At 38.2% G+C, this 27,569-nt stretch overlaps 1 protein-coding gene across 38 annotated transcripts in view; it reads right to left on the bottom strand.

The window, feature by feature from the left end:
• CAB39L (calcium binding protein 39 like) overlaps nt 1–27,569 on the bottom strand; it is a 722,245-nt gene that overhangs the window by 655,487 nt on the left and 39,189 nt on the right. For 25 of the 38 annotated variants that reach the window (XR_014818819.1, XR_014818820.1, XR_014818821.1 and 22 more), the window contains 3 exon segments: nt 13,958–14,099; nt 8,554–8,718; nt 2,851–2,969 (listed from right to left, as the gene is read on the bottom strand). Coding sequence is in view for 33 of the 38 variants with exons in the window: in XM_084981088.1 (XP_084837214.1) it covers nt 2,851–2,969; nt 8,554–8,718; nt 13,958–14,068 (395 nt within the window). In the remaining 5 variants the exon portion in view is untranslated. 38 annotated transcript variants of the gene reach the window in all.

The following is a 27,569-nucleotide window of genomic DNA, read 5'->3' as shown; positions in this document are numbered from 1 at the left end:
CTAACCGCTGAGCCATGATGGCAACTCCCCATTCTGCTCTTTTTCTAGCTGCTCAGTTACCCTCTTTGCAGAAGACCGAATCCCCTCATTACACAAACACACAACACACACACACACACACACACACACACACAATATCCCTTCAATGGCGAGCAACTGCTAAGGTGACCTTCTTCCATGTGGGGACAGAGTAAATATCACTAAATCACAGGGCAGCCAAAAAATTAGAGTCTAGTCAGATCATAGAATCCCTGATTATTGCGTTTTATGCATACTCACTTACAAATGTCCCTTGGGCATTTTGAGGCTACTGTAACTCCTAAGACTGGGAATCTAGATATAACAAGGTGTGAGGACAGCAGACCATCTTTTGCTTCCCCTTTCCTGTTTCTCTACTTCACTATCTTGAACCTGGCGTGCTGTTCCATACCTAGTCCATCTCAGCCGGGTGCCATTCCCAAATCCTTTCTTACACATTTAGAAACATTATATCAGGAGTTCCTCTCATGGCTCCGTGGAAACGAACCCAACTAGTATCCATGAGGATGCAGGTTCCATCCCTGGCCTCACTCATTGAGTTAAAGATCCAGCATTGCCATGAGCTGTGGTGTAGGTAGCAGACACGGCTCGGATCCCGTGTTGCTGCGGCTGTGGCGTAGGCCTGCGCCTACAGCCCCTATTCGACTCCTAGCCTGAGAACTTACATGTGCCACGGGTGAGGCCCTAAAAAGACAAAACAAAACATCAAAGTAATCATACCATGTAGTTTAAAAACCAGATATCAACGGACAGCAGCTCTTTTTTTTTTTTTTTTTTTTTTTTTTTTTTGCTTTTTAGGGCCACACCTGCAGCATGTGGAGGTTCCCAGGCTAGGGGTCTAATCGGAGCCACAGCTGCCGGCCTACAACACAGCCACAGCCATAGCAACTCCAGATCCGAGCAAGCTGCGTCTGTGACCGACACCACAGCTCACGGCAACACTGAATCAACCCACTGAGTGAGGCCAGGGATCAAACCGGAAACCTCACGGTTCCTAGTCAGAGTCGTTTCCGCTGCGCCACGACAGGAACCCCCGACAGCAGCTCTTTGCCTCTTCCTTCTCCATACCTCAGTCCCGCTGCCCAAAGGCAACCACTTTCATCTTTTTTATTTGTTCATCTGGTATTTACCTCTATATTATAAATAATGGGTTTTTATTAATCTTTTGATTTATCGATTTTAAAAATTATCTTTTAACTTTCTCATAGACTAGGTGACGATTTAGTTTTTCCACTGCCACTATAAATCCATTTTCCTTCCCCTCAGCCTCCCAAAATGCTTTTCATGATTTTTTTGTTTGTTTGGTTTTTGGCCACCCCATGGCACATGGAGTTCCTGGGCCAGGGATCAGATCCAAGCCACAGTTACAACCTATTCTGCAGCTGTGGCAACACCAGATCCTTTAACCCACTGTGCCAGGTGAGGGATCAAACCTGCATTCTGGTGCTGCAGAGATACCTATTGTGCCAGGACAGGAACTCCCAAATTTTTTAATTTTATTAAAAAGTCACATTTAGGAGTTCCCTGGTAGCCTGGGGGTTAAGGATCTGGCATTGCCACTGCTGTGACTCAGGTCACTGTTGCAGCATGGGTTTGCTTCCTGGCTCGGGAACTTCCGCATGCCATGTGTACAGCCAAAAAAAAAAAGTCACATTTATATTACTACAGCTATATAATTAGTATTCATTGTGGAACAAGGCAGTGTACTATGATTACTTGGTGTTTTAGGACAAAATATCGTTTTTACTAGAGAATTAGGTCTTTTAATTCTGGAAAGGGAAATATGCTTGTGTCATGTAGCAATTAGGGTAGACTAAACTTCTAACACACCTTAAGCTTTTTTTCTGTAATGATTTTTATTTTTTCCATTATAGCTGATTTGCAGTGTTCTGTCAATTTTCTACTGTACAGCAAGGTGACCCAGTCACACATACATGTATACATTCTTTTTTCTCACATTATCCTCCATCATGCTCCATCATAAGTGACTAGATATAGTTCCTAGTGCTGTAGAGCAGGATCACACCTTAAGTTTTGTAACAATTAGACCCCAGAATGGAGGGGCCCCACTAGAAGCTAAGTTTATTTTTTCACATAATAGAGAAGAGCAGATGTTCCAGGCCAGCAGGGGTTCCTTCCACATGTGGCTCCTAAAATCACTTTGCTGATTGCCATGTCGGCCCACTGGAAGGCAAAAACACGTGAGAGAATTTATGAGCCAGGCCTGGAAGTGGCTCACGTTTCTCCCACTCACATTCCACTTAAGAGCACTTAGTCGCTTGGCCTCTTAATTCTTAAGGGCACCTGAGAAGTGTTACAGTGTCCAGGAAGAAGGGGAGATGGATTTCTTGTGGACAGCTAACATTCTGTTAACGATCCGGCGTTGCCGTGAGCTGTGGTGCAGGTCTCAGACGTGGCTTGGATCCAGCGTTGCTCTGGCTGTGGTGTAGGCCAGTGGCTACAGCTCTGATTGGACCCCTAGCCTGGGCATCTCCCTATGTCGCAGGTGCGGCCCTAAAAAGACCAAAAAAAAGAAAGAAAGAAAAAGGGCAGAATGGGAAGCACAAGCAATAATGTCATAGGAAGAGGTAAGAGGAACGTGGAGGAAAGAAAGGCAGTAAAGGGAAGGAACTTTGCTTAGAAAGGATTATGCTGCAGCCTAAGCAGTCCTGGAGACACACATTTGGAGGGCTGACTTCGGTATGGCAGATATGAATAGCAACCTGATCCTATCTCAAATGAGGCTAATACTATGTGCTTTTAACATGTTTTCTAAACTCAAACCTGCTTTAAAGGGAAGCATGCACCTACCCTTTGAGAAGCATAAACAGGATGTGAGGATGAGCGCTAATGTACTCCACGGTAGGACTCCGAGTGCCTATCTGTCTTCTCAGGATGTTGTTAAATATCTGGGTCACGTCTTTTTTCCCCTGCGAAAGAAACAAACAAGCATTAAGTTTACACTGTAAGTGGTGAATTGTATGGTATGTGAATTATCTCAAAAGTTGTTCTCACGCACACCCCTCATTCCATTTAATAGGACATAGTATTTTCCCACCCGAGATCATGAATTCTTTGACTTAATTTGCCTAATGATAGGTGCAAGATATACAAACAACTAAACAGAATCAAGTTACCAAATAAAATCAATGCCCTACACACAGTAAGCATTTCAAATTGTTAAATGCAAAAAGTACAATCAAAGCTTGTGTCTGGAGGCTTTACCACTTCTCATTTTTACAGCAAGAAAACCAAACGTTAAGGACCACTTTTTAGTCAGGGCCAGGGACAGAAAAGGATCTTTAGGGGATGGAAAATTTCAGTCACTCAGGACCATAAAATGGCTTATTGAGAAGCTAATCCTGGAGGGCTTGTCTTGCTTATTTTTAAAAAACGTTGCAAGAAATAATCACTGGAGATCAAGTTATCATAGTAGAAAGTTTTCTGCTTCTTTGAGCTGCTTTCTAAGTCAACCTGAACAGTTGACTTTGCATCCACTCTAGTTTTGCAAGGCACACCTGCCTTTAAAGTGAATGCACCAACTCTTACATGCAATACATTTTCATCCTTTGATCTCTTACCGCATTGGGTTTCAAAACATCAAAGAGTCTAACGCTGGGTCTTGAACAGTGGCCAAACCTCAAAAAACACAGCTCTGAGTTTGATCCTGAGTCCACAAATTAGAAACCTTGCAATATCAGCCACAACTTTTTTTAAAAAAAACCTCATGAGAATATGCTGAAGTAGTTTTTTTCTGTCAGCAATTTTAAGGCTTAAGGGATTAGATGAAAATTTATGGCTATAAAGTAATGAGATTTTCTTTTTAAACAATTTTATCCCAAAGGTCTGCCCTCTAGCCCTTAGTCACGTAACAGGAGGATCCTCCAGTACTTTCCTCACCCCAATGGACCCCTCTCCTTCTGATTCCTGAAGGAGAAAATGGATTTGCCTCACAGATTCCCGAGTCAGTCTCTGCCACCCAATCTCTGCAACGCCCTGGGCCACTATCACCATCGGCGGCTCCGGATTTCAAACCCCTGCTCCTAGCTCCTCTCAGCCTTTGTTCATTGTCTTGTCTCCTACAACTAGTTATTTTCTCAACTAGTTATTTTATATACTGTTTATCCCAAGTGTAGAAAACCACTTCTTCCTCATCCCACATGTATTATTAGTTCATAGTTGTTTTTACCAAGGGTTTAAGGGTAACAAAGGGTAATTATAGCACAAGGCAGAAACAACTTCAACTTGAATCTTACACATCACTGTTACTAAAGATTCCTCAGCAATCTTTAAGCCCCTTCCTCTGTCTCAGTTTTGGAGCCTTCTCTCTCCCTTACTCCAAACCCTTCTCTTACTCCTATCGAATTTAGCCAAAGAGAGGGCATTTCTCAAATTTCTGTTATTCTACTCTGCAAAGGGAAATCTAATCTCTTTTCTTTCAGTCTTCTCCTTCCAAACACTGCCTAGAGACTGCACCTTCACAACTAACGAAAAAGCCCATGTAGGTGTCTCTCGTAAACAAAAGTTTCCTTTTTGCTCTGTAAGGAGTGCTCCGTCCTTTTAGCTTATCTGGCAAAAGCTGCAGAGCTGCAGCCCATCCCTAAAGTAATAATTTTCCTTTCCTGTTATAAAAACATGCCAAAGATTTTTACAGTCCAATGACTGTTACACTCTTCAAAGAAGCCCCAGGAGAGGCTATTCGCTTACTGACATATTAGCATTACTCCTGAATTATCTTCTACACATTGGCTCATTCTTTAAGAGCAGTGGCTTACTGCTATGTCTTAGGACATCTTCCTGTGGTCCACTTCCCTGACCTCTGCTTCTATTTTTCATTCTCGTTCCTACATTGATCCAACCAATGGCTATGGCACTAGGTGTGAGAAACGCAGTTCTAGTACTCAAGATACTCTCAGTGCAGAAGGGGCTGTACCAGAGCTACCGATGAAGCAAGAGATGAGGACAGTGGGGTTCTGTGTGATCAGACCGAGCCTTAAAGTTAAGAGGAGTTTTATCACGTGGTCACTATTTAGATGGATACTTTAAGCTTGAGAAGAAAAGTTGCTGCCTGTAGGCGGATCATTCATGATTCCAGTCCATGGAAATATACAGCACATTTCTGTAAGTAGGCTAATGCTGTTAGTAATGGTGTCTCCTTCCTGCAAATGCTGTGAGTATGTAGTTGGTGGAATGCTTAAAACTGAACTGTTCTCAGGAGTTCCCTGGTAGCTCAGTGGATTAAGACTCTGGCAGCACGGCTGTGGCACAGGTTGGGTTTGATCCCTGGCTTGGGAACTTCTGAGTGCTATATGTGCAGCCAAAAACAACACAACAAAACTGAACTGTTTTCACTTTTAACTGTTTTTCATTCATTCATTCAACCACAAAAGTATTTGTAAATATTTCTTTTCTATGGGTTTGATCAAGTAGGACAGCTTCACCTACCGAATTTCACATTTATTTATAACAATGTTCTAGGCATCAATTGAATGAACAAAGTCAAGAACTATCTGGTCAATTATACCTCAGTAAAGCTGAAAAAAAAAGAACTGTCTGTGATTATCACAATGACGGACCTTCAAATGATAACGTTGAGTCATCAGTAAAAAAACTTATTGTATCTAATATATTATTTTGGAGGAGAGGCAAGTATATAATGTATTTTATAAAGCAAATGTGAAGTAATCCACAAAAGTAATCTACTTAATTCTCTGCATTTGAAGAGTTAATCTTCAGCTACATGGAAAGGTCAAATATTCAGAAGGATATTTCCCCTACAAAGGAGTCCAGAGAGTAAAAGCCTACTTGAAAATGTATAATTTAATATTTAGGTAATCGAATGTATTAATCCCCACCCCCAAATTTTTAAGTAAACTTCTTCTCTAAATTCATTTTCAGTATACCATGTAAATTAAGGGACATTTGCATAGGTGATTCTTACTGTTCTCATTTCGTTACCTAAGCCATTGCTGCACAAAGCTGTGAGGCATCCAAAGTTTTTCTTAGCTGTACTCCCATCTCCCCTGTTCTTGGTGAGCACTTTGAACCTATGCTATTCTGTGGCTGCTCAAGGCTTCTAGACCTCTCAACATCTCATCTCTGACTCATCTCTAAGTCTCATCTCTGACTCATAACCACCCTCGGTCCTATTCCTTCCAGCATCCCATTACAAGTTAGGCTAATCTCATAAACTTACGTAAGCTACCATATTAATTATTGATGATAACAGCTCAATATATTGCTGCTTTCAGAGAAATGCACAAAACAATAGGAGATTTATAGAAATATAATACTGTAATCCAAGAGCAGGGAGTTTGCCATTTACTGTGACCCACCAACTGAATTTAAAACTAAAATAATAAGCAAAGAAACAAACATCAAGGGTTATAACAAAAATAAACTAGCTTACATTTAAGTCTGAGAGAAGATGAGGATATACCCTCTGACATCTGTATGTATTTGTATACGTAGTGTTCTTCCATAACATATATGTATATAAGTTTTACTTAGTTTAGTATTTTAAAAAATGCTGTAAATTCATGTTATTCTTATTTTATAGATGAGAAAATTAAGTCTCAAGCGGGTTATTTACTATTAAATGGCAGAGCAGGGACTCTATAAACAATTCTAAATCCAAGTCAAGGGTTTTTCCACTACGCATAGCTCCTACAAATGTCCATAATATCTTGTTTTTAACTAAATTAAAAAACTGGAGTTCCCGTTGTGGTACAGCGGAAACCGACTAGGAACCATGAGGTTGCAGGTTTGATCCCCGGCTCTGCTCAGTGGGTTGAGAATCTGGCATTGCCGTGAGCTGTGGTGTAGGTCCCAGATTCAGCTCGGATCTGGCGTTGCTGTGGCTCTGGCGTAGGCTGGCAGCTGTAGCTCTGATTGGACCCCTAGCCTGGGAACCTCCATCTGCCACAGGTTTGGCCCTAAAAAAGCAAATAAATAAATAAATTTAATTAATTAATAAAACAAATAATAAACTACACTTTAATTCCACGTGCCCAGTTTCAATACAATGATAAACTACGCTTGAATTCCACACGGGCCCAGTTTAAAAAGGAAATAGGGAGTTAGGTGGGGAAGGAGAGTGACAAGCCAGACAAGAGGAAAAAGTAGGAAAGGAGGTTATTGAGCAGAAAATGTCAAAGTTAGAGGAAGAGATAAGAGAGTGAAGGAAAGAAAAACTCAAGTCTTTCAGAAGGGCAGGCTAGGCTGAAGTCTGGGCCCTGTAGCGCCCTCAGTCAGTGTTGATCCAACACGCCTGGCTTCACATCTCCAGAACTGTCTTGCTCTGCCTTCCTCCTCCTCGGTCCCAGTTAGCCAAGCTCCTCCCCATCTAAGCGTCCAGAGAGCTGTGAGCTAGTATTTCCACGGATCCCCAGAGTCCTGACCTTATCCTGGTCTAATCACTGTAATGAGTCTCCTTTTACTCGACAAAACTAAAAGGTAATTTAGAAATCCCCATTCTTTGCTATCTCTGAGAATTAATGGAGATTCAGACACTTATCTGATAGTATCAAGAGCCTGATAGCAGTAACAAAACAACAAACAAATCAAAACCAAGACTTCCATCATTGAAACGTGCCTTATGTACATATAGTTCATTGAAATACCACTGTTTTAAGTTAGGTATACCGCAGATAATCAACCACTTACACATATTCACCACTTACATTTCTAGATTGTTGTTTTCTTTATTATTTAGGTAATTAGGTATAATTGCTTTCAAAATGAGATAAATATCCTATATTAGCAGCATTTAACAAATGTCTTAAATTATTGGTATAAATATTTTGATTAAAAGAACAGGCTTGAGAGGTTCCTGTTGTGACTCAGGAGTGGTGAACCCGACTAGTATCCATGAGGACATGGGTTCGATCCCTGGCCTTGCTCAGTGGGTTAAGGATCCAGCATTGCCACAGTGAGTTGCTGTGAGCTTCAGTGTAGGTAGCAGAAGCTCAGATCTGGCATTGCTGTGGCTTGGCTGGAAGCTAAAGTTCAGATTTGACCCCTAGCCTGGGAACTTCCATATGCCGTGAGTGCGCTCCCACTCCCCTACCAGCCCAAAAAAGAACAGGCTTGGGAGACAATAAACTTGAATCTCAGCTTAGGCTCTTAGTAACTTTGTGACTTTGAAAAAATTACCTAATATCTTTGAGTTTTAGGTTCTTCATCTATAAAACATGGCAAATCATACAATACCATACTTTGCTTGAAGAATTAAATGAGTGCTTGGAAACTGCACAACAGGCAGTAAGCACTCAACAATTGCTGTCTATTATTATTAACCACTAACTTTGCTACTTAGCTGCATAAAACTTAACTATGGCACACTTTCTGCTTTTTTTTAAAAAAAAGATTAAGGTGATTTTAGAAGTTTTAGGGGGGAAGATGGGATTTTTAAATAATATATAAACAGTCATAACAAAAAATTACAGACCAGTATCGGTAGTCATGTATATAAAAATTGTAAGGAGAACTGTCCTCCTTTTACAGATACTTTACCTCAAAGTCTATGAGCTGTAGGTCGGCTATGAGTGTCACCAGCAGCCCACTATTGTAGAGTTCTTGTGCTAGCTGAGCCACGGCTTCTGTAGGGGGTTCCTTGTCATTTGTCCCACACAGAATTTCTTTCATTGCTTGCAGTGATTTTGACACTTCTTCTGAAGCCTAGTGACAATATGCTAATAGTTAGAGTAATAAAAAATTTCAAGCTATAAACAAACAAACACCACTTCCAGAGTCCCAGTTATTTATGATTAAAGAACTCTGTACAGTTACACACAAACGAGAACCATTTAGCTGGCACTGTTTTTATTTCGGAAAATGTTACTAATATTTATTTGTAGAAGAGAGATCTGTAGTATTTCTACCTAGTTAACATAATTGAAGTGAGTATTTCTACTTAACATAATTGAAATAAACTTCCTTTAAATCATACTTATAGTGAACTCTGCTAGTAACTGATTATAAACTTGACTTTTAAATTAAATTGAAGAGTCTTCACTGATATTGGGAAGACTTTATCAGTAGCTAGTGTCTTTATTTAAAGCATTTGCTAATGTTTTTTCAACAAATCCCTATTATTCTGATTTTTTAATTGAGTAGGTATAAAAGCATATATTGTCAAAACCCATAAACTTTGTCAATCCTCTGATCCCTCACACATAACTATTATCTTTTGGTTATCTATCAAACTTTTTAAAAAGCTAGGAGTTCCGGGAGTTCCCATCGTGGTGCAGTGGTTAACGAATCCGACTAGGAACCATCAGGTTGAGGGTTCGGTCCCTGGCCTTGCTCAGTGGGTTAAGGATCCCGGCGTTGCCATAAGCTGTGGTGTAGGTCGCAGACGCGGCTTGGATCCCACGTTGCTGTGGCTTTGGTGTAGGCCGGCAGCTACAGCTCCGATTGGACCCCTAGCTTGGGAACCTCCATATGCCGCAGGAGAGGCCTAAGAAATGGCAAAAAAAAAAAGACAAAAAAAAAAAAAAAAATCTAGGAGTTCCAGCTGTGTCACAACGGGATGGGCAGCATCTCTGCAGTGCAAGAACACAGGTTCGATCCCTTGCCTGGCACAGTGGGTTAAAGGATCCAGTGTTGCTGCAGCTGCAAGGTAGGTCCCTTGCCTGGGGAACTCCACATGCTACAAGGCAGCCAAAAAAAAAAAAGAAAGAAAAAAAGCTTAAAAAAAAATTCTCGCTATATTTTAAAGAATAATAGGATAATCCATAGAGGGAGATAGTACATTAGTGAGTAGTAGGGCCTGGGGAGGGGAGAATGAAATGCTGAAAATGTTCTGAAGTTAGGTGGTGGTGATGCTTACATAACCTTGTGCATGTACTAAGGACCACTGAATTGTACACTTTGAAATGGTGGAATATATGGTATCTTAATTATACTCAGTAGAAGATTTTTTTAAAAAAGCAAGTGAGGACAGGAGAACAGGCCAATTAGTTAACAATTTACTAAATATTTTTAAAGAAATATAGTTTTATTACTTTCAAGTACTGCACTCTAACCATTACAAATGAAGGAAATAAGGAAAATAAGGCAAAATAACAAAAAATAACACAGTAGCATGATGCTACTAAAAAATTAATTTACAGATGCATTTTATGATACAACTGAAACAATCCTTCATTTATCAAAGGTTGGAAGTATCTTAAATTCTGAGATATATCCTCAGAAGAGTACTTTAAATATATAGAAAATTAAAAATAATGATAAAGCAAACACCTGTATGACCATAACAGAGGTCAAGAAATAGAACATTTTGAGCATCCCAGAAGTCACCTGAATGCCCCCCTGTTCAGCCTAGAAGTTAATCCTTTTATGTCTTTGATGATGATCATTTATTTACTTTTCTTTATAATTTTCTTACCTATGTTTACATCCCAAAACAACACAGTTGTTTCTGCAGATGTGGAATAGTCCCCGTACCCAGTGATGATGTGCCCTTTCCCTCAACTCTGTATGTGAGGTTCATCCTTGCACTGCAGGGAGCAGCAGCTCTGTAACATTCACTGCCCTGTAGCAGCCCATCCATGGCTGGACCACCACGTCTCAGTTCTACCGTTAATGGACATCAGGGTTGTTTCCGCTGAAGGGTTACCATGAACAACGATGCTCTGACCCTTCTTGCACACGCATCCTGGTGCATGTGTGCAAGAGCATCTCCAGAGCTCACACTAGGAGGGAACTGCAGGGTCTTAGAACACAGAGGTCTTCAAGTTTAACAGATAATACACTAAACTCATTTTCCAACACCAATTTACACTTTATCACTCACAGTGAATAAAAGTTCTTTTTCCTCTCTACACCTGTCAACATTTTATACCATCAGACCGTCTTCATTTTCGACAGGACAGTAGGTATGTAATATGAATTTACTGGGGTTCTAATAGGTCTTTTCCTGATTACCAATGAAAATTAGTATCTTTCTATGGTTTTTCCCTTTTTCTCTCTTTTGTCATTTAGATGTACTCTTTTTTTTTTTTTTTTTTTTTTGTATTTTTCGGGCTGCTCTCTTGGCATACAGAGGTTCCCAGACTAGGGGTCGAATTGGAGCTATTGACACCAGCCTACACCAAAGCCCACAGCAACGCCGGATGCTTAACCTGTTGATCAAAGCCAGGGATCGAATCTGCGTCCTCATGGACGCTAGTCAGATTTGTTTCCGCTGAGCCACGATGGGAACTCCCAGAGATGACTCTTATATGAAGGTCATTTCTTCATTATATTGGGCCAATCTATGGCACAATATTACAAAGTACACTAGAATTAAAAACATACTTCTACATTCCTTACAAGAATACAATATTGTATCATTCACTGGGACAGAAAGATATGGTTAACTCAAGGGTATTTATTTTATAGATTATCCTGAATCTTGCCACAAATTAGTCACTTTAGAGACAAACTAAGTATGTAGAATTCAATGTCTTTTTGAATGAATAACTAAAACACTGAAACCCCTTCCTCTGAGGAAGCCCTGCTTGGTAGGACTTTAAAACTATAGTAGAGAGAACTATGTCTAGATACTCATGTTGCAACAGAAGAAAGGGTGGGGGAAAAAATGTAATTGTAATGTATACATGTAAGGATAACCTGACCCCCTTGCTGTACAGTGGGAAAATAAAAAAAAAAATATTAAAAAACAAAACAAAACAAAACTATAGTAGAAATGTCAGTTGATCTTTAAATATAAACCTGTTACCCTTCATACCAGTATAACATTATACACCAATATAACCCTTCAGATTTTTTTTTCATTCTGGGTTTTTTTCCCCAGTTTTATTGAATATAATTGACATACTGTATAAGCTTCAGGTGTACAGCATAATGATTTGACTCACATACCTCATGAAATGATAATCACTAGTAAACCTCCATCACCTCATACAGACACACAATTAAAGAAACAGAGAAGAAAAAAATATACTTTTCCTTGTAATGAAAACTCCTAGGATCCACTCTCTTAACAACTTTATCATGTTGTACTTTATATCCCTAGTACTTACTTCCTAAAAAAGTTTGTATTTTTTGACTAACTTCATCCAATTCCCTATTTTCCCCTGTCTGCCCCCTCCCCACCTCTGGTAACCACAATCTGACTCTCTTTTTTTGAGTTTGTTTCTGAAGTATAATTGAGCTACAATACTATGTTAAGTTTCTGTTACATAACATAGTGATCTGACATTTCTATTCATTTAAAAATTGGAGTTCCCGTTGTGGCTCAGTGGAAACAAATCTGACTAGCATCCATGAGGATGCAGGTTCCATCCCTGGCCTTGCTCAGTGGGTGAAGGATCCAGTGTTGCCGTGAGCTGTGGTGTAGGTCGCAGATGCAGCTCAGATCTGATGTTCTGTGGCTGTGGCCTAGGCAGGCAGCTATAGCTCCGATTCGACCCCTAGACTGGGAACCTGCATCTGCTGCAGGTGTGATACTAAAAAGCCAAAAAAAAAAAAAAAAAAAAGTGATCACCACATTAAGTCTAGTTACGATGTCTCCATACAAAGAGATCACACAGTTATTAACTATGTTCCTTACACTGTACCTTTCATATCAATGACTGATTGATTTTGCAGCTGGAACTTTGTACCTCTTTTTGGTTGCGCTCATGGCATTGGTTGAACCCATGCCACAGCCACGACCTGAGTCACAGGAGTGACAGTGCTGGATCCTTAACCACTAGGCCACCAAGGACTTCCAAGAAGTTTGTACCTCTTAATCTGCCTAACCAAGTTGTCCCCACCCCAACCCCAACCCACCTCCCCTCTAGCAACCACCTATTTGTTCTTTGCATATATAAGTGTTTGTTTTATATGTGTTTACTTGTTTTATTTTTATATTCTACATATAAGTGAAATCAAACAATATTTGTCTTAGCGTTCCCACCGTGGCTCATCGGGTTAAGAACCTGACTAGTATCCATGAGGATGCAGGTTCATTCCCTGGCCTTGCTCAGTGGGTTAAGGATTTGGCATTGCTGCAAGCTGCAGCTAGGTCACAAATGCGGCTTGGATCCTGCATTGCTGTGCCTGCGGCCTAGGCTGGCAGCTACAGCTCTGATTCTACCCCCAGCCTGGGAAGTTCCACATGCCATATGCTGCAGGTGTCGCGCTAAAAAGAAAAAAAAAAAAACAAAAAAAAAAAACTATGCTTGTCTTTCTCTGACTTAGTTTCATTTACATAATGGACCTCTAGGTCCATCCATATTGTTGCAAATGGCAAAATTTCATTCTTTTTTATGATTAAGTAATATTCCACTACCCCCAGTAGTCTAGACGGATCAAAGGTTGTCCAGAAGCTCTAGAAAGTGAACAAAGAGTTTAAGACAACCGACTCAACAATTATCAGTTCACTAGAACTTGGACTCAGGAGTTCCCTGGTGGCTCAGCAGGTCAACTACCCAGTGTTGTCATATTGACATATTTACTGATAAGATGATATGATGGCTGGATTTGCTTCAGAATAATCCAGGGGTGGGGGAGTAAGGGTGTAGTGGAATGGGGGAGGGCGCTGCTGTAACAAGATTGGCTATGAATGACTACTGTTAAAACTGAATGGTGTGTGCATGGGGGTTCATCTTATGGTTACCTCTATTTTTGTATATGTTTGACTTATTTCCTTAATAAAACTTGGAAAAAAAAAAAAAAAGGATCCAGTGTTGTTATTGTTGTGGTTTGGGTCACTTGTGTAGCATGGGCTTGATCCCTGGCCTGGGAACTCCTGTATGCTGTGGGCATGACCAAACCCCAGCCCCCCTCCAAACGAACAGACAAAAATACTTGGGATCAATTTAAATGTATTTACAGAGGCCATATTTAGGATTCTTCATTAAGTTTTTATGTTGGCTTTCAGTCTATTTTTGTATTTTAATGAAAATGTTATTGTTTTAGCTCATACCTTATCTGTCTTTTTGTCTTGCTTTTCCAAAATGGCCATGTTGTCTTTCAGAATTTTCACAATTTCCGCTGGATTTTTCTGTGATTTACTAAACAAAGGCATTTTTTTCATCTATAGAAATCTCTTCTTCCAATATGGAATGCTAAAGACAAATAAACAAAAATTATGATTTTAATTCCTAACATGATTAAGTTGTTGTACCAGCATGTCCTGTAAGTTTTCAATAACTAATCTAGCAATATGAAATATTAAAACAGATCAAACTAAAACAAGTTTTATCAAATTTTATACCAAATTTAAATTAACACATTTTAAGATACTTTTAAAAGTTTACCTAAAAGTTTTTACTCAAAGTTTAAAATCTTTCTTGCAATAGAAATTCAAGATTTATACAAGAATGTGAAAAAGAGTACTTTTAGAGAAAAAGCTGATATTTAAAACTATACATTTTGACTAAAGAGAGTGTTGATGGTGATAAGAATAATGCTCGATAAAATAGAACATATAAAACAAAAGTGGGATTAGGCATCCCCTTGTGGTGCAGCCAGTTAAGGATCTGGCATTGTCACTGTAGCAGTTCAGCGCACTGCTGTGGCAGGGGTTCAATCCCTGGCCTGAGAACTTCCACATGCTGTGGGTGAGGCCAAAAAAAAAAAAAAAAAAAAGGCTCGATTAGGATCCACATACTATGGTAAAGCAGTATTTAAAAGCATGCCACTCCATAGCAATCACAAAATTATAATGCAAAATTATTTAGAATGTGTTTTTTATGACTCTTCAAATATTCAGCTGGCCACACTCACTGATGAAATGAGGACGACAGAGGTGGAAGCTGAGGCAGAAGGGAAAAGGAAAACCAGTTTCGCTTTTTGAGAACATTTATTTACATAGAGCAGAGGAAGCCAAGTATAGCTGTCATTGCCTATTTATAAGAAAAATTTAAGTGTTAACAGAAAAAAAAAAACCCTAAAATTGAAAGCTCCAGTTTGCAGAGGCATATTCATTTACTTTCTGTTTATTGGCAAAAATATTTCAAACATTACAGAAATATGACGTAATAAAGCAAAGGCTCCCATTAACCAAACATCCAGCTTTAACAACTATTATCAGTTTTGACACATAGTCCTCCTGAATTTTTTCTATAAATATATTTAAAAAATAGAACACTAAATACTGTATTTTTCAACTTTTCCCCTCTTTTTATGCCTTGATTATTATTCTATGAGTGTATGTTTAGATGTAATTCAGTATTTTTATAGCAATAGCTGTTATACAGACTTTTTTTTTTTTTTGTCTTTTTTTTTGTTGTTGTTGTTGTTGTTATTGTTGCTATTTCTTGGGCCGCTCCCGCGGTATATGGAGGTTCCCAGGCTAGGGGTCGAATTGGAGCTGTAGCCATTGGCCTACGCCAGAGCCACAGCAACTCGGGATCCAAGCCGCGTCTGCAACCTACACCACAGCTCATGGCAACGCCGGATCGTTAACCCACTGAGCAAGGGCAGGGACCGAACCCGCAACCTCATGGTTCCTAGTCGGATTCGTTAACCACTGCGCCACGACAGGAACTCCTATACAGACATTTTATATAATTACTAGTATTTGTTATTTTTTTGCCTTTTTTTTTTTTTTTTTTTTTTGTCTTTAGTTTTTAGGGCTGCACGTTAGGAGCTTCAATTTGTCTTTTTAGGTTCCCGGGCTAGGGGTTGAATCAGAGATGTAGCTGCCAGCCTACACCACAGCCACAGCAACGCGGGATCCGAGCTGTGTCTGTGACCTACACCACAGCTCACGGCAACACCGGATCCTTAACCACTGAGCTACTGAGTGAGGCCAGGGATCAAACCCATGTCCTCATGGACACTAGGGGTTTGTTAACCACTGAGCCATGAAGGGAACTCCATTATTTGATAATTCTAAATAAATTATAATATAATTTATTTACAATTACTCTATTAATGGACTTTTGGGATAATTCCATTTTTTTCATTTTTTAAAATTAACAATGATGCAATTAATCAATGAAGAACATTACACACAAATGTACAAAGCAATTGATAGCAGTACTGTCACAGCTATTCCTCTGGCATAACCTTGGCTATGGTTCTAAACCTCTCATTCCCCTAGGCTCCTACTTCCCAAATCTGGTTCCCTAGGATTTCTGAGTTACCTTATATCCTTCCAAAAAACTTCTTCAGTATTTATTGCTTGTGATCGGGAATTATTATGCTAAACAAACGAAAGGTATACATGTCATTTGCTGCATGTTATTTGCTTTCTCTGTAAAATTAGTTTAAAAAAAAAAAACTAACGGTGAATGCACCTAGTCATATCATCTAACTCATATTTTTTCCATCTTATTCATGAAAATATCATGAAAAATTTTGCCAAATACTCTAGAAAACCCAGGCTCTTCATATTTACTTGTCAATACCAGTTTAGTTGTGTATTTTTTAATACATCCCCATGACTTACTCACTTTATAACTGGAAGTCTGTACTTTTTGATCCCTTTCATGCATTTCATCCATATCCTACCCTCTACCTCTGGCAACCACCAATCCATTCCGTGTATCTATAAGCTTATTTTTTTGTCTTTTGGTTTTTTAGATTTCACATATAAAAATCATAAGGTATTTACTTTTTCTGATTTATTTCACTTAGCATAATGCCCTCAAAGCCCACCCATGTTGTCACAAATGGTAAGATTTCATTCTTTTTATGGCTGAATAATATTCCATTATATATGTGTGTGTATATACATATGTAAAATTGTCTTTATCCTTTCATCTGTCAATGGGTACATAGATTATTTCCATATCTTGGCTATTATTATTACAATTAAAGCTGCAATAAGCATGGTAGTGCATATTTCTTTATGAATTAGTGTTTTCATTTTCTTCAGATAAATACCCAGAAGAGGAATTGCCTTATCATATGGTAGTTCTATTGTTAACTTTTTAAAGAACCATTATAATGTAAGGGGGATGCTCAAAAAAAGATAAAGCATCACGTTTTGAAATCAGGCCACATAGAATGAGCCTGTAGTTTATTCATCACTGGTCCACACCCATTCTGAGTCTAACTCCTAGTATCCACCAAGGCCAAAGATAAAGCGCCTAAGGTGGATTCCTGAAAACGGTACTTTCTTGGGAAAAAGTGGTAGTAGTCATTTTTTCATAAATTGTACTTCAGAGTTTTCAGAACACACATCATATTTCAACAACACAAGAAATAGGAACAGGAGAAGATGCCATTATAAGTCCAACAACTAGACGGATGTCTCCTGGGCAATGAAAATTACGCTGATGTCACACACATCAACCTGCCCTCCAGCTCTAGTGAATGACAGTGGGCCATGCAATGCACAGATATCAGGGGACTGACAGGGCCCTACTGGACTTTTCCACTTTCCAAAGTGAGGAATTAGAATAAACAACAAATAACATAGTTCTATTTTTGTCTTTAAAGCAGTACAAGAAAAGGGGAGAAATGCCCTGTGAAACTGGACAGGAAAAGTTACCCCCAAAATTAATTCTCTACTGGAGCTAAAACAGATATAATTGGAAAGAAAGAAGAAAGAAAAGGACTTAGACAAAAGGAGAGCTCAACAAGATAAAAGATTAAAAACACATATAGAGTATTATATACACATATAGAGAAACACCCCCAGATACACCATGACAATCCAAATCTGTACAGAGCAGAAATGACCCCACAGAAAATTGAGTTGAGGACAACCAAAAGGTACACAATTAGTCTATTTATTCATTCAAAAAATATTTTCCAAGCACCTATAAGGTGCTAGGCATTGTACTAGTAAATGCAAAATGAAGACACCACAGAGGACTCAATGTTGTGGGAGATAGAGCCAAACAAAGAGTTTTGCCAGAATGCCAGGAAAGGTCAAACAAACTAAAATGATGGAGAAAAGACACTGTGTGTGTGCTATAGACTATGGAGACAGGGAGAAGATAGAGTATTATCCTATAAAAACAGGTAGTATAAGGATGAAAAGAGGTGGAGGAAGGCAACAATTGCAAAAGAAAATAAAAAAACAGGGTAGAAGCAACAAAGATATAACAGCTTACTAGGAAAAGAAGATCTACATGTGGTAATTTAAAGAATTTTTCTTTCTTTCTTTTTTTTTTTGTCTTTTTGCTTTTTCTAGGGCCGCTCCCTCGGCATATGGAGGTTCCCAGGCTAGGGGTCTAATTGGAGTTGCAGCCACCAGCCTATGCCAGAGCCAAAGCAATGCAGGATCCCAGCCGCGTCTGTGACCTACACCACAGCTCCACGGCAACGCCGGATCCTTAACCCACTGAGCAAGGGCAGGGACCGAACCCGCAGCCTCATGCATGGTTCCTAGTCGGATTCATTAACCACTGCACCACAACGGGAACTCCGAGAATTTTTCTAGTTGAGATTAATTCTGAGACCACAAATACAGTGTTTGGTGGCTTTTAGAAGAAACCAACATTCTTCCTTTAAAGTTCATTCCTACAAATTGACTATATCAACAAAAGGCATAAAAATTAAGTTGTCTTTGGACTTCCATAAAACTAAATGTCATAAGATCATGGAGAGAATCTACAGAATTCTGAAAAGGAAAGTCTATAACCTCATAATTAAGTTTCTAGCCAACATATTAGTGTGCGAATAGACTGTGTACACTTAACTAAAATTTTTACAAAAAGATGAGATGGAGTCAAGCCCACAAGAGTTCAACAAAATAAACGCTAAAACCCATATTGTTGGCAGAACATGCGGGAGGGTGAGCATCTACAATTCATTCATGTGGGAATAATTATAAATAAGGATTCAACTAAATAAGTTAAAAAGGAAACGGCCTCAAAAATCTCAAAGAGGAGTTCCCGTCGTAGCTCAGTGGTGAATAAATCCGACTATGAACCATGAGGTTTTGGGTTCGATCCCCGGCCTTGCTCAGTGGGTTAAGGATCCGGCATTGCTGTGAGCTGTGGCGTTGCCGTGAGCTGTGGCTCGGAACCCGTGTTGCTGTAGCTGTGGTGTAGGCCGGCGGCTACAGCTTTGATTAGACCCCTGACCTGGGAACGTCCATATGCCGCGGGAGTGGCCCTAAAAATGGTAAAAAGGCAAAAAGGCAAAAAAAAAAAAAACTCAAAGAAAAGAAGGATGGAAATAACAATAGAATTAAAAACAACTGAACTGGAAAAGCAAAAAAAAAAAAAAAAAAAAAAAAATCTCTAGTACTTTCCGATGCTTATTTTTTCTGGTGTTAGACCTGCCTGTTCACCTTCCCTGCCAACCCTACCCAAAGGGTGGGAACATGATCCAGGTGGGGCCAGAGTATTCCTTCCACGGCCCTGGCTACAGCAATTGGTTCCCAAATGGACTGTGACACCATCGAGCTAATCAAAATGCTTCAACAGGACATTTCCCCCCTAGTTACCTTAATTTAATTCAGTTTAAACAAAATATTGAGGGCATCTAGAAGAATAGAGAACTGTGAAACAAGTTCCTGTATATCACCACCCAGCTTAAAAAGTTAAACTACTGAGGTAACTCCCTTGGTACAACTGATTCCATTCCCCTCTGGCTCGTCCTCTGCCTATTTATCAGGTACCCTTCCTAAAGGTACTTTCACACTTTTACTGATATTACAGACCGTATATGATATTGTTGTATATGCTTTAAAGCTTTATACAAATAGTATCACATGGTCAGTTCCCTTTTTTCCCCCTCAGTACTGTGTATGCAAGATTTGTGTTAACATAAAACTCTAGTTTATCTTACTTGCTGTGTAACATCCCACTGTGTGACTATACTGTAATTTATTTATTAATTCTCCGAGTTCTAATTATTTTCAATTGTTTATTATTACACACATAATCATGACACAGATTCTTTTGCATGTCTTACACTTTTGTATGAGAATTTCTCCTAGGCCGTGGTCTCAACTTTTTAAAGTTTAATAGTGATTTGTAATAAGAAATGCATTTTATATTGTGACCCAGAATGAAGGAAGGTATACATGATTGCATGATTGTTTCATAAAATGATACCTGCCCTCTGGATAGATTCCATGCTCTTCTATCTATTCTATCCTAAATGTTTTTTAAAAAAATAATTAAACAGTAAAGTTGAAGGATAGTGGGCCTTAATTGGAAGACTGACATATATAATATGCTTTCTAAGGGATTTGATATCATAACATATATACCTATAATGATATGCTTTGTAACTTATATCTATGAAGGCAATTTATAAATTAAAGTTTTGTGGTGGGAAGAGGCCTGTTTGGGATACATCAAATAGAGCAGAACTTTCAGATGTATTTTTTTTTATTTTAAAATTTGCAGTCAATCAGATGTACCCATTTTAAGAGAACAATTCACTGGATATTGACCATATATATAATCATATAATGTCCATCCCACTGATTTTTAAAAATGAGTGTTACTGACCCAATTAGTTGCCACAGATTTTTTTTTTGCCATAGATGCACTTTCGACTGTGAGTCCTATTTAGAATAAAATATAAAAGAATGGTAATTACTCAACTTTCCTGAAAAATTTTTTAATGTGGTGGTTTAATTTTTTTTTTTAGTTTGAGAGAAGGTGCTTGTGATTTAAGTTTAAATTAGCAAGCTCTAAAAAAGAATTTTGGAAGTGTTCCTCTCTTACTGTTGATTGTAAAAAAAAACCTATTTGAAGGAAAAAATTCGTTTTGTTTTTTTTTTCTTTTGTCTTTTTGCCATGTTCCTGGGCTGCTCCCACAGCATATGGAGGTTCCCAGGCTTAGGGGTCAAATCAGAACTGTAGCCACTGGCCTACGCCAGAGCCACAGCAATGTGGGATCCAAGCTGTGTCTGCAACCTATACCACAGTTCACAGCAACTCGGATCCTTAACCCACTGAGCAAGGTCAGGGATTGAACCTGCAACCTCATGGTTCCTAGTTGGATTTGTTAACCACTGAGTCACGATGGGAACTCCCAAAAAGTTCATTTTTGAGTTTTCTTTCTTACAACGAGTTAATAGTTTATGTACTACCTAAGGCAATATACAGATTCAATGCAATCCCTATCAAATTACCAAAGACATTTTTCACAGAACTCGAACAAAATATTTTAAAGTTTGTTTGGAAGCACAAAAGACCCAGAATAGCCAAAGACATCCTGAAAAAGAAAAATGGAGCTGGAGGAATCAGGCTCCAGGAATTCAGACTATACTACAAAGCAACAATCATCAAAACTGGTACTGGCACAAAGACAGAAATATAGATCAGTGGAACAGGATAGAAAGCCCAGAATTCAACCCATGCACCTACAGCCAACTCATCTATGACAAAGGAGGCAAGAATATACAATGGAGAAAGGACAGCTTGTTCAATAAGTAGTGCTAGGAAAACTGGACAGCCACATGGAAAAGAATGAAATTAGAACACTGTCTAACACCACACACAAAAACAAACTCCAAATGGATTCAAGACCTAGATATAAGACCAGACACTACAAAACTCTTAGAGGAAAACATAGGCCAAACACTCTCTGACAGAAACAACAGCAACATCTTCTCAGATCCAGCTCTTAGAGTATTGACAGTAAAAACAAAAATAAACAAATGGGACCTACTCAAACTGAAAAGTTTCTGCACAGCAAAGGAAACCCTAAACAAAACGAAAAGACAACCCACAGAATGGGAGAAAATCTTTGCAAGTGAATCCACTGACAAGGGATTAATCTCCAAAATTTATAAACACCTTCTGCAGCTCCATACCAAAAATACAAACAACCCCTTCAAAAAATGGGCAGAAGATCTAAACAGACAGTTCTCCAAAGAAGACATGCAAATGGCCAAAAAACACATGAAAAGATGTTCCACATCACTCATTATTAGAGAAATGCAAATCAAAACCATGATGAGGTACCACCTTACACCAGCCAGAATGGCCATCATCCAAAAGTCTACAAACAGTAAGTGCTGGAGAGGGTGTGGAGAAAAGGAACCGTATTACACTGTTGGTGGGATTGTAAATTGGTGCAACCACTGTGGAAAACAGTATGGAGATTCCTCAGAAAACCAAAAATAGAACTACCATTTGATCCAGCAATCCCACTCCTGGGCATCTATCCAGAGAAAACCATGACTCAAAAAGACACATGTACTCCGATGTTCATTGCAGCACTATTTGCAATAGCCAAGACATGGAAACAACCTAAATGTCCATTGACAGAGGAGTGGATCAGGAAGATGCGATACATATACACAATGGAATATTACTCAGCCATTAAAATGAACAAAATACCAGCATTTTTAGCAACATGGATGGACCTAGAAGTTATCATGCTAAGTGAAGTCAGCCATACAATGAGACACAAACATCAAATGCTTTCACTGACATGTGGAATCTGAAAAAAGGACAGACTGAACTTCTTTGTAAAACAGATGCTGACTCACAGACATTGAAAACTTATGGTCTCTGGAGGAGACAGTTTGGGGGTGGGAGGATGTGCTTGGGTTATGGGATAGAAATCCTGTGAAATTGGATTGTTGTGATCATTATATAACTACAGATGTGATAAATTCATTTGAGTAATAAAAAACAGTTTATGTTTTTCATGGTTTTACCTATGTAAATCTTGAGACTTCTTGTCTTCAGAAATAATCTTCCCACTCGCTTAAGTTTTTTTGGGAAATCTTTGAAATTTGAACTATGATTGTATTATTGTAGTTGGAAGTTAGATGTAAAGGCTTGGAAATGCCCATTAGCCACCTACAGACAGACATTTATTTCCCTTTAAAATACTTTTTAAGTGATACCACTGAGGGTATATAATACCCCAAATGACCTCTTCCCCCAGTTCCCCTTTCCTGTCCCCCTTCAAACACACACCTTTCCACTTATGTCACTGACATGTCCTGATAAGTCATCTGAATGACTGACTTGAGGTTATCTTTAGAGGCGCTCACACATAAGTTAGGAATATGAAATAGTTTACTGTGTCTTAGGAAAGGGAGTGCTGCCAAAATCTATTACAAAATCTACAGGCCCCGAGTTCCCTGGGAGCAGAACTGAATAATTCTTCTGGCTTTCTCTCCGGAATCTGAGCCAAGTACTACTCCTTATGAAATTTCAGAGCCAGAGTAACAGAAATCATATTTGTTTGATGAATACTTTGAAAAGACATGATCAGATATTCCACAGTTTGAACTTTAAAAAGCAGTTATTTAGTCCTTAAAAGTATCATTTATGAGAAAGTGTTCCCACTGTAAAAGCATTTGTGGGATCTATTAAAGTTTGGGGGAAAAAAATTAGAAGGAAGAAGAAAACTTAAGTATTCATAAACTAACTACCTTGAGTCAATCTCTGTTAACTCTTTAAAATTCTTTTTTCTGGAGTTCCCGTCATGGCTCCATGGTTAACGAATCCGACTAGGAACCATGAGGTTTCGGGTTCAATCCATGACCTTGCTCAGTGGGTTAGGGATCCTGCGTTGCTGTGGCTGTGGTGTAGGCTGGCGGCTACAGCTCCGATTGGACCCGTAGCCTGGGAACTTCCATGTGCCTCAGGAGCAGCCCAAAAAATGGCAAAAAGACAAAAAAATAAAATTCTTTTTTCTGTCATAGCTTTTGTATAGTTGTTGTTTTATATGCTTTTACAGAGACGTAGTTATGCTTTATGCTATGGGATGGTGTTTTTAACAACATTTACATTTTATTTCAGATTCTTTGTAAGCATTTTCATAGGCATATATCATATTTCATCAAATCTAAGAAGCCATTGGGTGTAAAGCATACACTTTATGTACCACTAAGAAAGAAAGAAAAAAAAAAAAAAAACAACAAATCCCAAACCTGCTGGTTAGTGTAAAGTAGTTGTAACTCATATGTAAATTTTAGAGATGTTAAAATTTTTTTTCTTTTAAAGTTAAAAATTTTTTTTTTAAAGTTAAAAAGATAACCCTTATTCTTTTCTTAGGACAGACTGATAGAAGCAGAATTACTAAGTTAGAGGTTGCGAATATTTAAAAGTTCTGTCCAATTTCTATTCCCACCAGTAAGAAAGGAGAAGGCTTGTAACATCTCATCATCCATAGAATTGAATTTTCTCAAAACAACAACAAAGAATTTTGTTGTGTGATGGGCAAATTAGTCTTTCACTTTAAGTTTGCATTTTTTCATTATAGATAATAAACATTTACTGTGTGTTTAACTATATTTCCTCCTTTGTGGTTTTCCAATACCTATCTGTTTTTCTTAATGACTGTATTTGTCTTACGAGATCTTTTATGATGATATTAGCCCTCTGTCTTTCATATTCATGTCACTGAACTCTCTGATTTGTTATTAGTATATAATTTTATTATTATTTGATCCATAAAAGTTAAAAATTATATTAGATTTGGAACATATTTATATTAACTGATTTGTCAGTCTTTTTAAAGATTTACTACATCACTTCTAAACTTAGAGAAGTTATTTCACATCCAGACATTAAGAGGTCACTTATAGCAACATCTATAGCTGGTCTCTTTTGTTCCATTGGTCTGTTTTTCTTGGGTTGCTGTTTTACTTTAGTACTTTATAACACTTTTAATTTCATTCCTTCATAAGAAATCTTCCTTTCAGATATTCAGTATCTTTTTCTCGTATTCTTGACTTAATTTAACTACTACAAGCTTTTTTGCACTTGTAACTGGAATTGTATCAAATTATGGACTTTAGGAATAATGGACATTTTAGTAATATTCAGCTTTTCCATTAAAAAACAAGACAGATTTAACTATTCAGTTCTTTTCTTAGTTATATGGGTTTTCCCCCCTCAAATCTATTTATTGTTTCAAGAAAGAAGAAATGTACTCATCACAAAAAAAACCAAGATGAAAAAATTTTAGATGTATCACAAATCTCATTAAGATAATACCATTAGCTTTAGCTGAGCCACATTCTGGAAATGATTCTTTGGCTACATATAGTTAAAAGAGTGGGCTGCTGAAGGACTGAATAGATAAAAAGACACTTCTTACACATTTTTAAGTACATCTTTTTTTTTGTCATTTTTTTTAGGGCTGCACCTGTGGCATATGGAAGTTCCCAGGCCCTTGGTTGAACTGGAGCTGTAGCTCCTTCATAGCCACAGCAACGCAGGATCCGAGCCACGTCTGTGACCTACACCACAGCTCATGGCAATGCTGGATCCTTAACCCACTGAGGGAGACCAGGGATCAAACCCATGGATACCAGTCGGGTTTGTTTCTGCTGAGCCACGATGCGGAACTCCAACTTCTCCATTTTAAAATATACATCCTACAAGTTCCCTGATGGCTCATCAAGTTAAGGATCTGGCGTTGACACTGTTCAGGTCCCTGCTGTGGTACGAGTTCTATCCCTGGCCTGGGAACTTCCGCAGGCTGCAGGTGCAGCCAGGATATATGTATATATAAGGAGTTTCACTGATCATCCTCTTCCTCAGTTCAAAATGACTAAGAATGACCCTGTTTTTTCTAAATTTTATTAACAGAGTCTGAGGGAGACTCCTCAAAATGAACAATTTACATAGAAATGGAAAACTTGTAAGAGGTTTTTTATGCACCCTTACTCATCTGGAAGCCTTAAGCCTTACTCATCTGATGAGACTTACATCAGAATAAAAACTCTTTTATAAGAAGAAAAACTCATGACCTTGGGAATTACTTTTTAATTCTAATGTATTGCAACTGCAGAAACAATTTAAAAATAGAATGAATATATGAAGCTAGGAAGACATACAACTACCAATATACTTATTACTATAAATATTAACCTATTAGACTATTTTTCCAGAAAAAACAACAGAAACTTTATTCACAGTAATGCTTCTGTGACAGCTCAAGTCATTTGATGGAATTAGAATTTTCTACATCTATTAGCTAATAAAGACTGTCAATGAATGATAATTTTATGTTAGAATTGCATAATCTTAATTTATAGCGGAGATCTGAAGCTAGGTCAGTAGTCTCTAAAACTAGTAAGTGTAATCAAAGCATCAGATCTCACCGAAATTTACAAACGGTTATTTTTTACCACAACAGAATTATCACGGGAAACTCATAATTCATTTTTTTAGTCTTTCTTATAAGCACACACATATACAAAATAATCATCAAATTTTGGTTAGACACTCTTAATGGATTAAGGCAAAAGTTTATTGTTATGGTATAAAATACAACCATTTCATAGCTTCAGTAAGCCCTGTGCCTATTACGAAATTACTCTCAATCTATAAAACATTAACATGGGAGAGTAATGATAAAAGTGATTTAGCTGGAGTTATCTCTCATTCTATAGACTTCCAGAATCATGCAGTTTTTCTGGCTGGGTAGGTTAATATGACCTCTCATCCCTTCACAGCTAGAAGAGACTAGATGAGTTTCTGCTGGAAATTTAAGACATATAAGCCACAAAACTGGGAAATTTATTGTATCATTTACAAGCAATAGAGATTTCATCTTAAACCATTTCGTTTTCATTATTTATTTATTTATTTACTTATTTATTTTTTGGCTGCATCCATGGCATTCAGAAGTTCCCAGGCCAGAGACTGAACCTGAGCCATTGTGGTGACAATACCAAATTCCAACCCTCAAGGGAACTCCTTAAACCGACTATTTTAATTATCAGTGGAACAGTAAGTATGCCCACAATTAAAAAGCATGCTAATGTAGGTATAATAGCTTTTCTCCTTGCTAAAGGAGTCTCAGCTAAATATCTCTAAGCTGCATAATAAACATATACGTATATGTACACAGACATCCGGATCTCAGAAATGGAAAACGGTCCAAGCTACTGCACATATTTCACTCGATCATTCAACAAATATTTGTTAAGCACCTATTATATGCCACTTAGGACTACTCAAAACATTACTTTTAAAACACGATTTGAAATAGAACATAGGAAGTATTTCTTGATCAAATGAAAAGGTTTTTCTACCACTAAAAATCACCTAAGTATACTCTTCATTCATTGTATTGTTTATTTCATGATTACTTCATTACATATGTTTCCTGCATTAGTAACTTTAAAATTTTATTATCTTGGCCTTTTAGAGAAACTTTTTTTAAACAACCGAAGTATAGTTGATTTATAATATTATGTTGGTTTCAGGTGTACAGCAAAGTGATTCAGATACATATATCTGAATACACGCGCGCGCGCACACACACACACACACACACACACACACACAGTCATTTTCCATTATTGTAGAGAAACTTTTAGAACGAGTGTAAACTTAATTTGGATAGACCTAATGTGAGTTTTCCAAATAGGCCACATTTCTTCATATGGGTCCTAGTGCACAAACGCAAATACATACTTCTTCTGAGTTAAAGCTGACACCTTACTTCAGAATGTCCCATGTACTCAAGATACCAAGCTTGTAAACCACGTGCCCTCATCACCATCCTTACTCATTCAGGATTATCACCAAGTTACACCACGGTCTTTTCTTCTTCTCCTGACAGCTGGGCCTATTCTGTACTACTGTTGCTTTGTTCACTTCTTAAAATTCAATTCTTGACAAGCCATCTTTTTTTTCATAAGGAAAACTGTGTGCCCCTAAACCTCTTTCTTTTTTTGAATATCTCGGTTC

Source organism: Sus scrofa, chromosome 11 (genome assembly GCF_054392235.1).
Source record: "Sus scrofa isolate SSC_HxYL_T2T_F1_AM1 chromosome 11, Sscrofa_HxYL_maternal_Yorkshire_Landrace_v2.0, whole genome shotgun sequence".
In the NCBI taxonomy this organism is placed as follows: domain Eukaryota; kingdom Metazoa; phylum Chordata; class Mammalia; order Artiodactyla; family Suidae; genus Sus; species Sus scrofa.
This window is presented reverse-complemented; position numbering and strand designations above follow the sequence as displayed.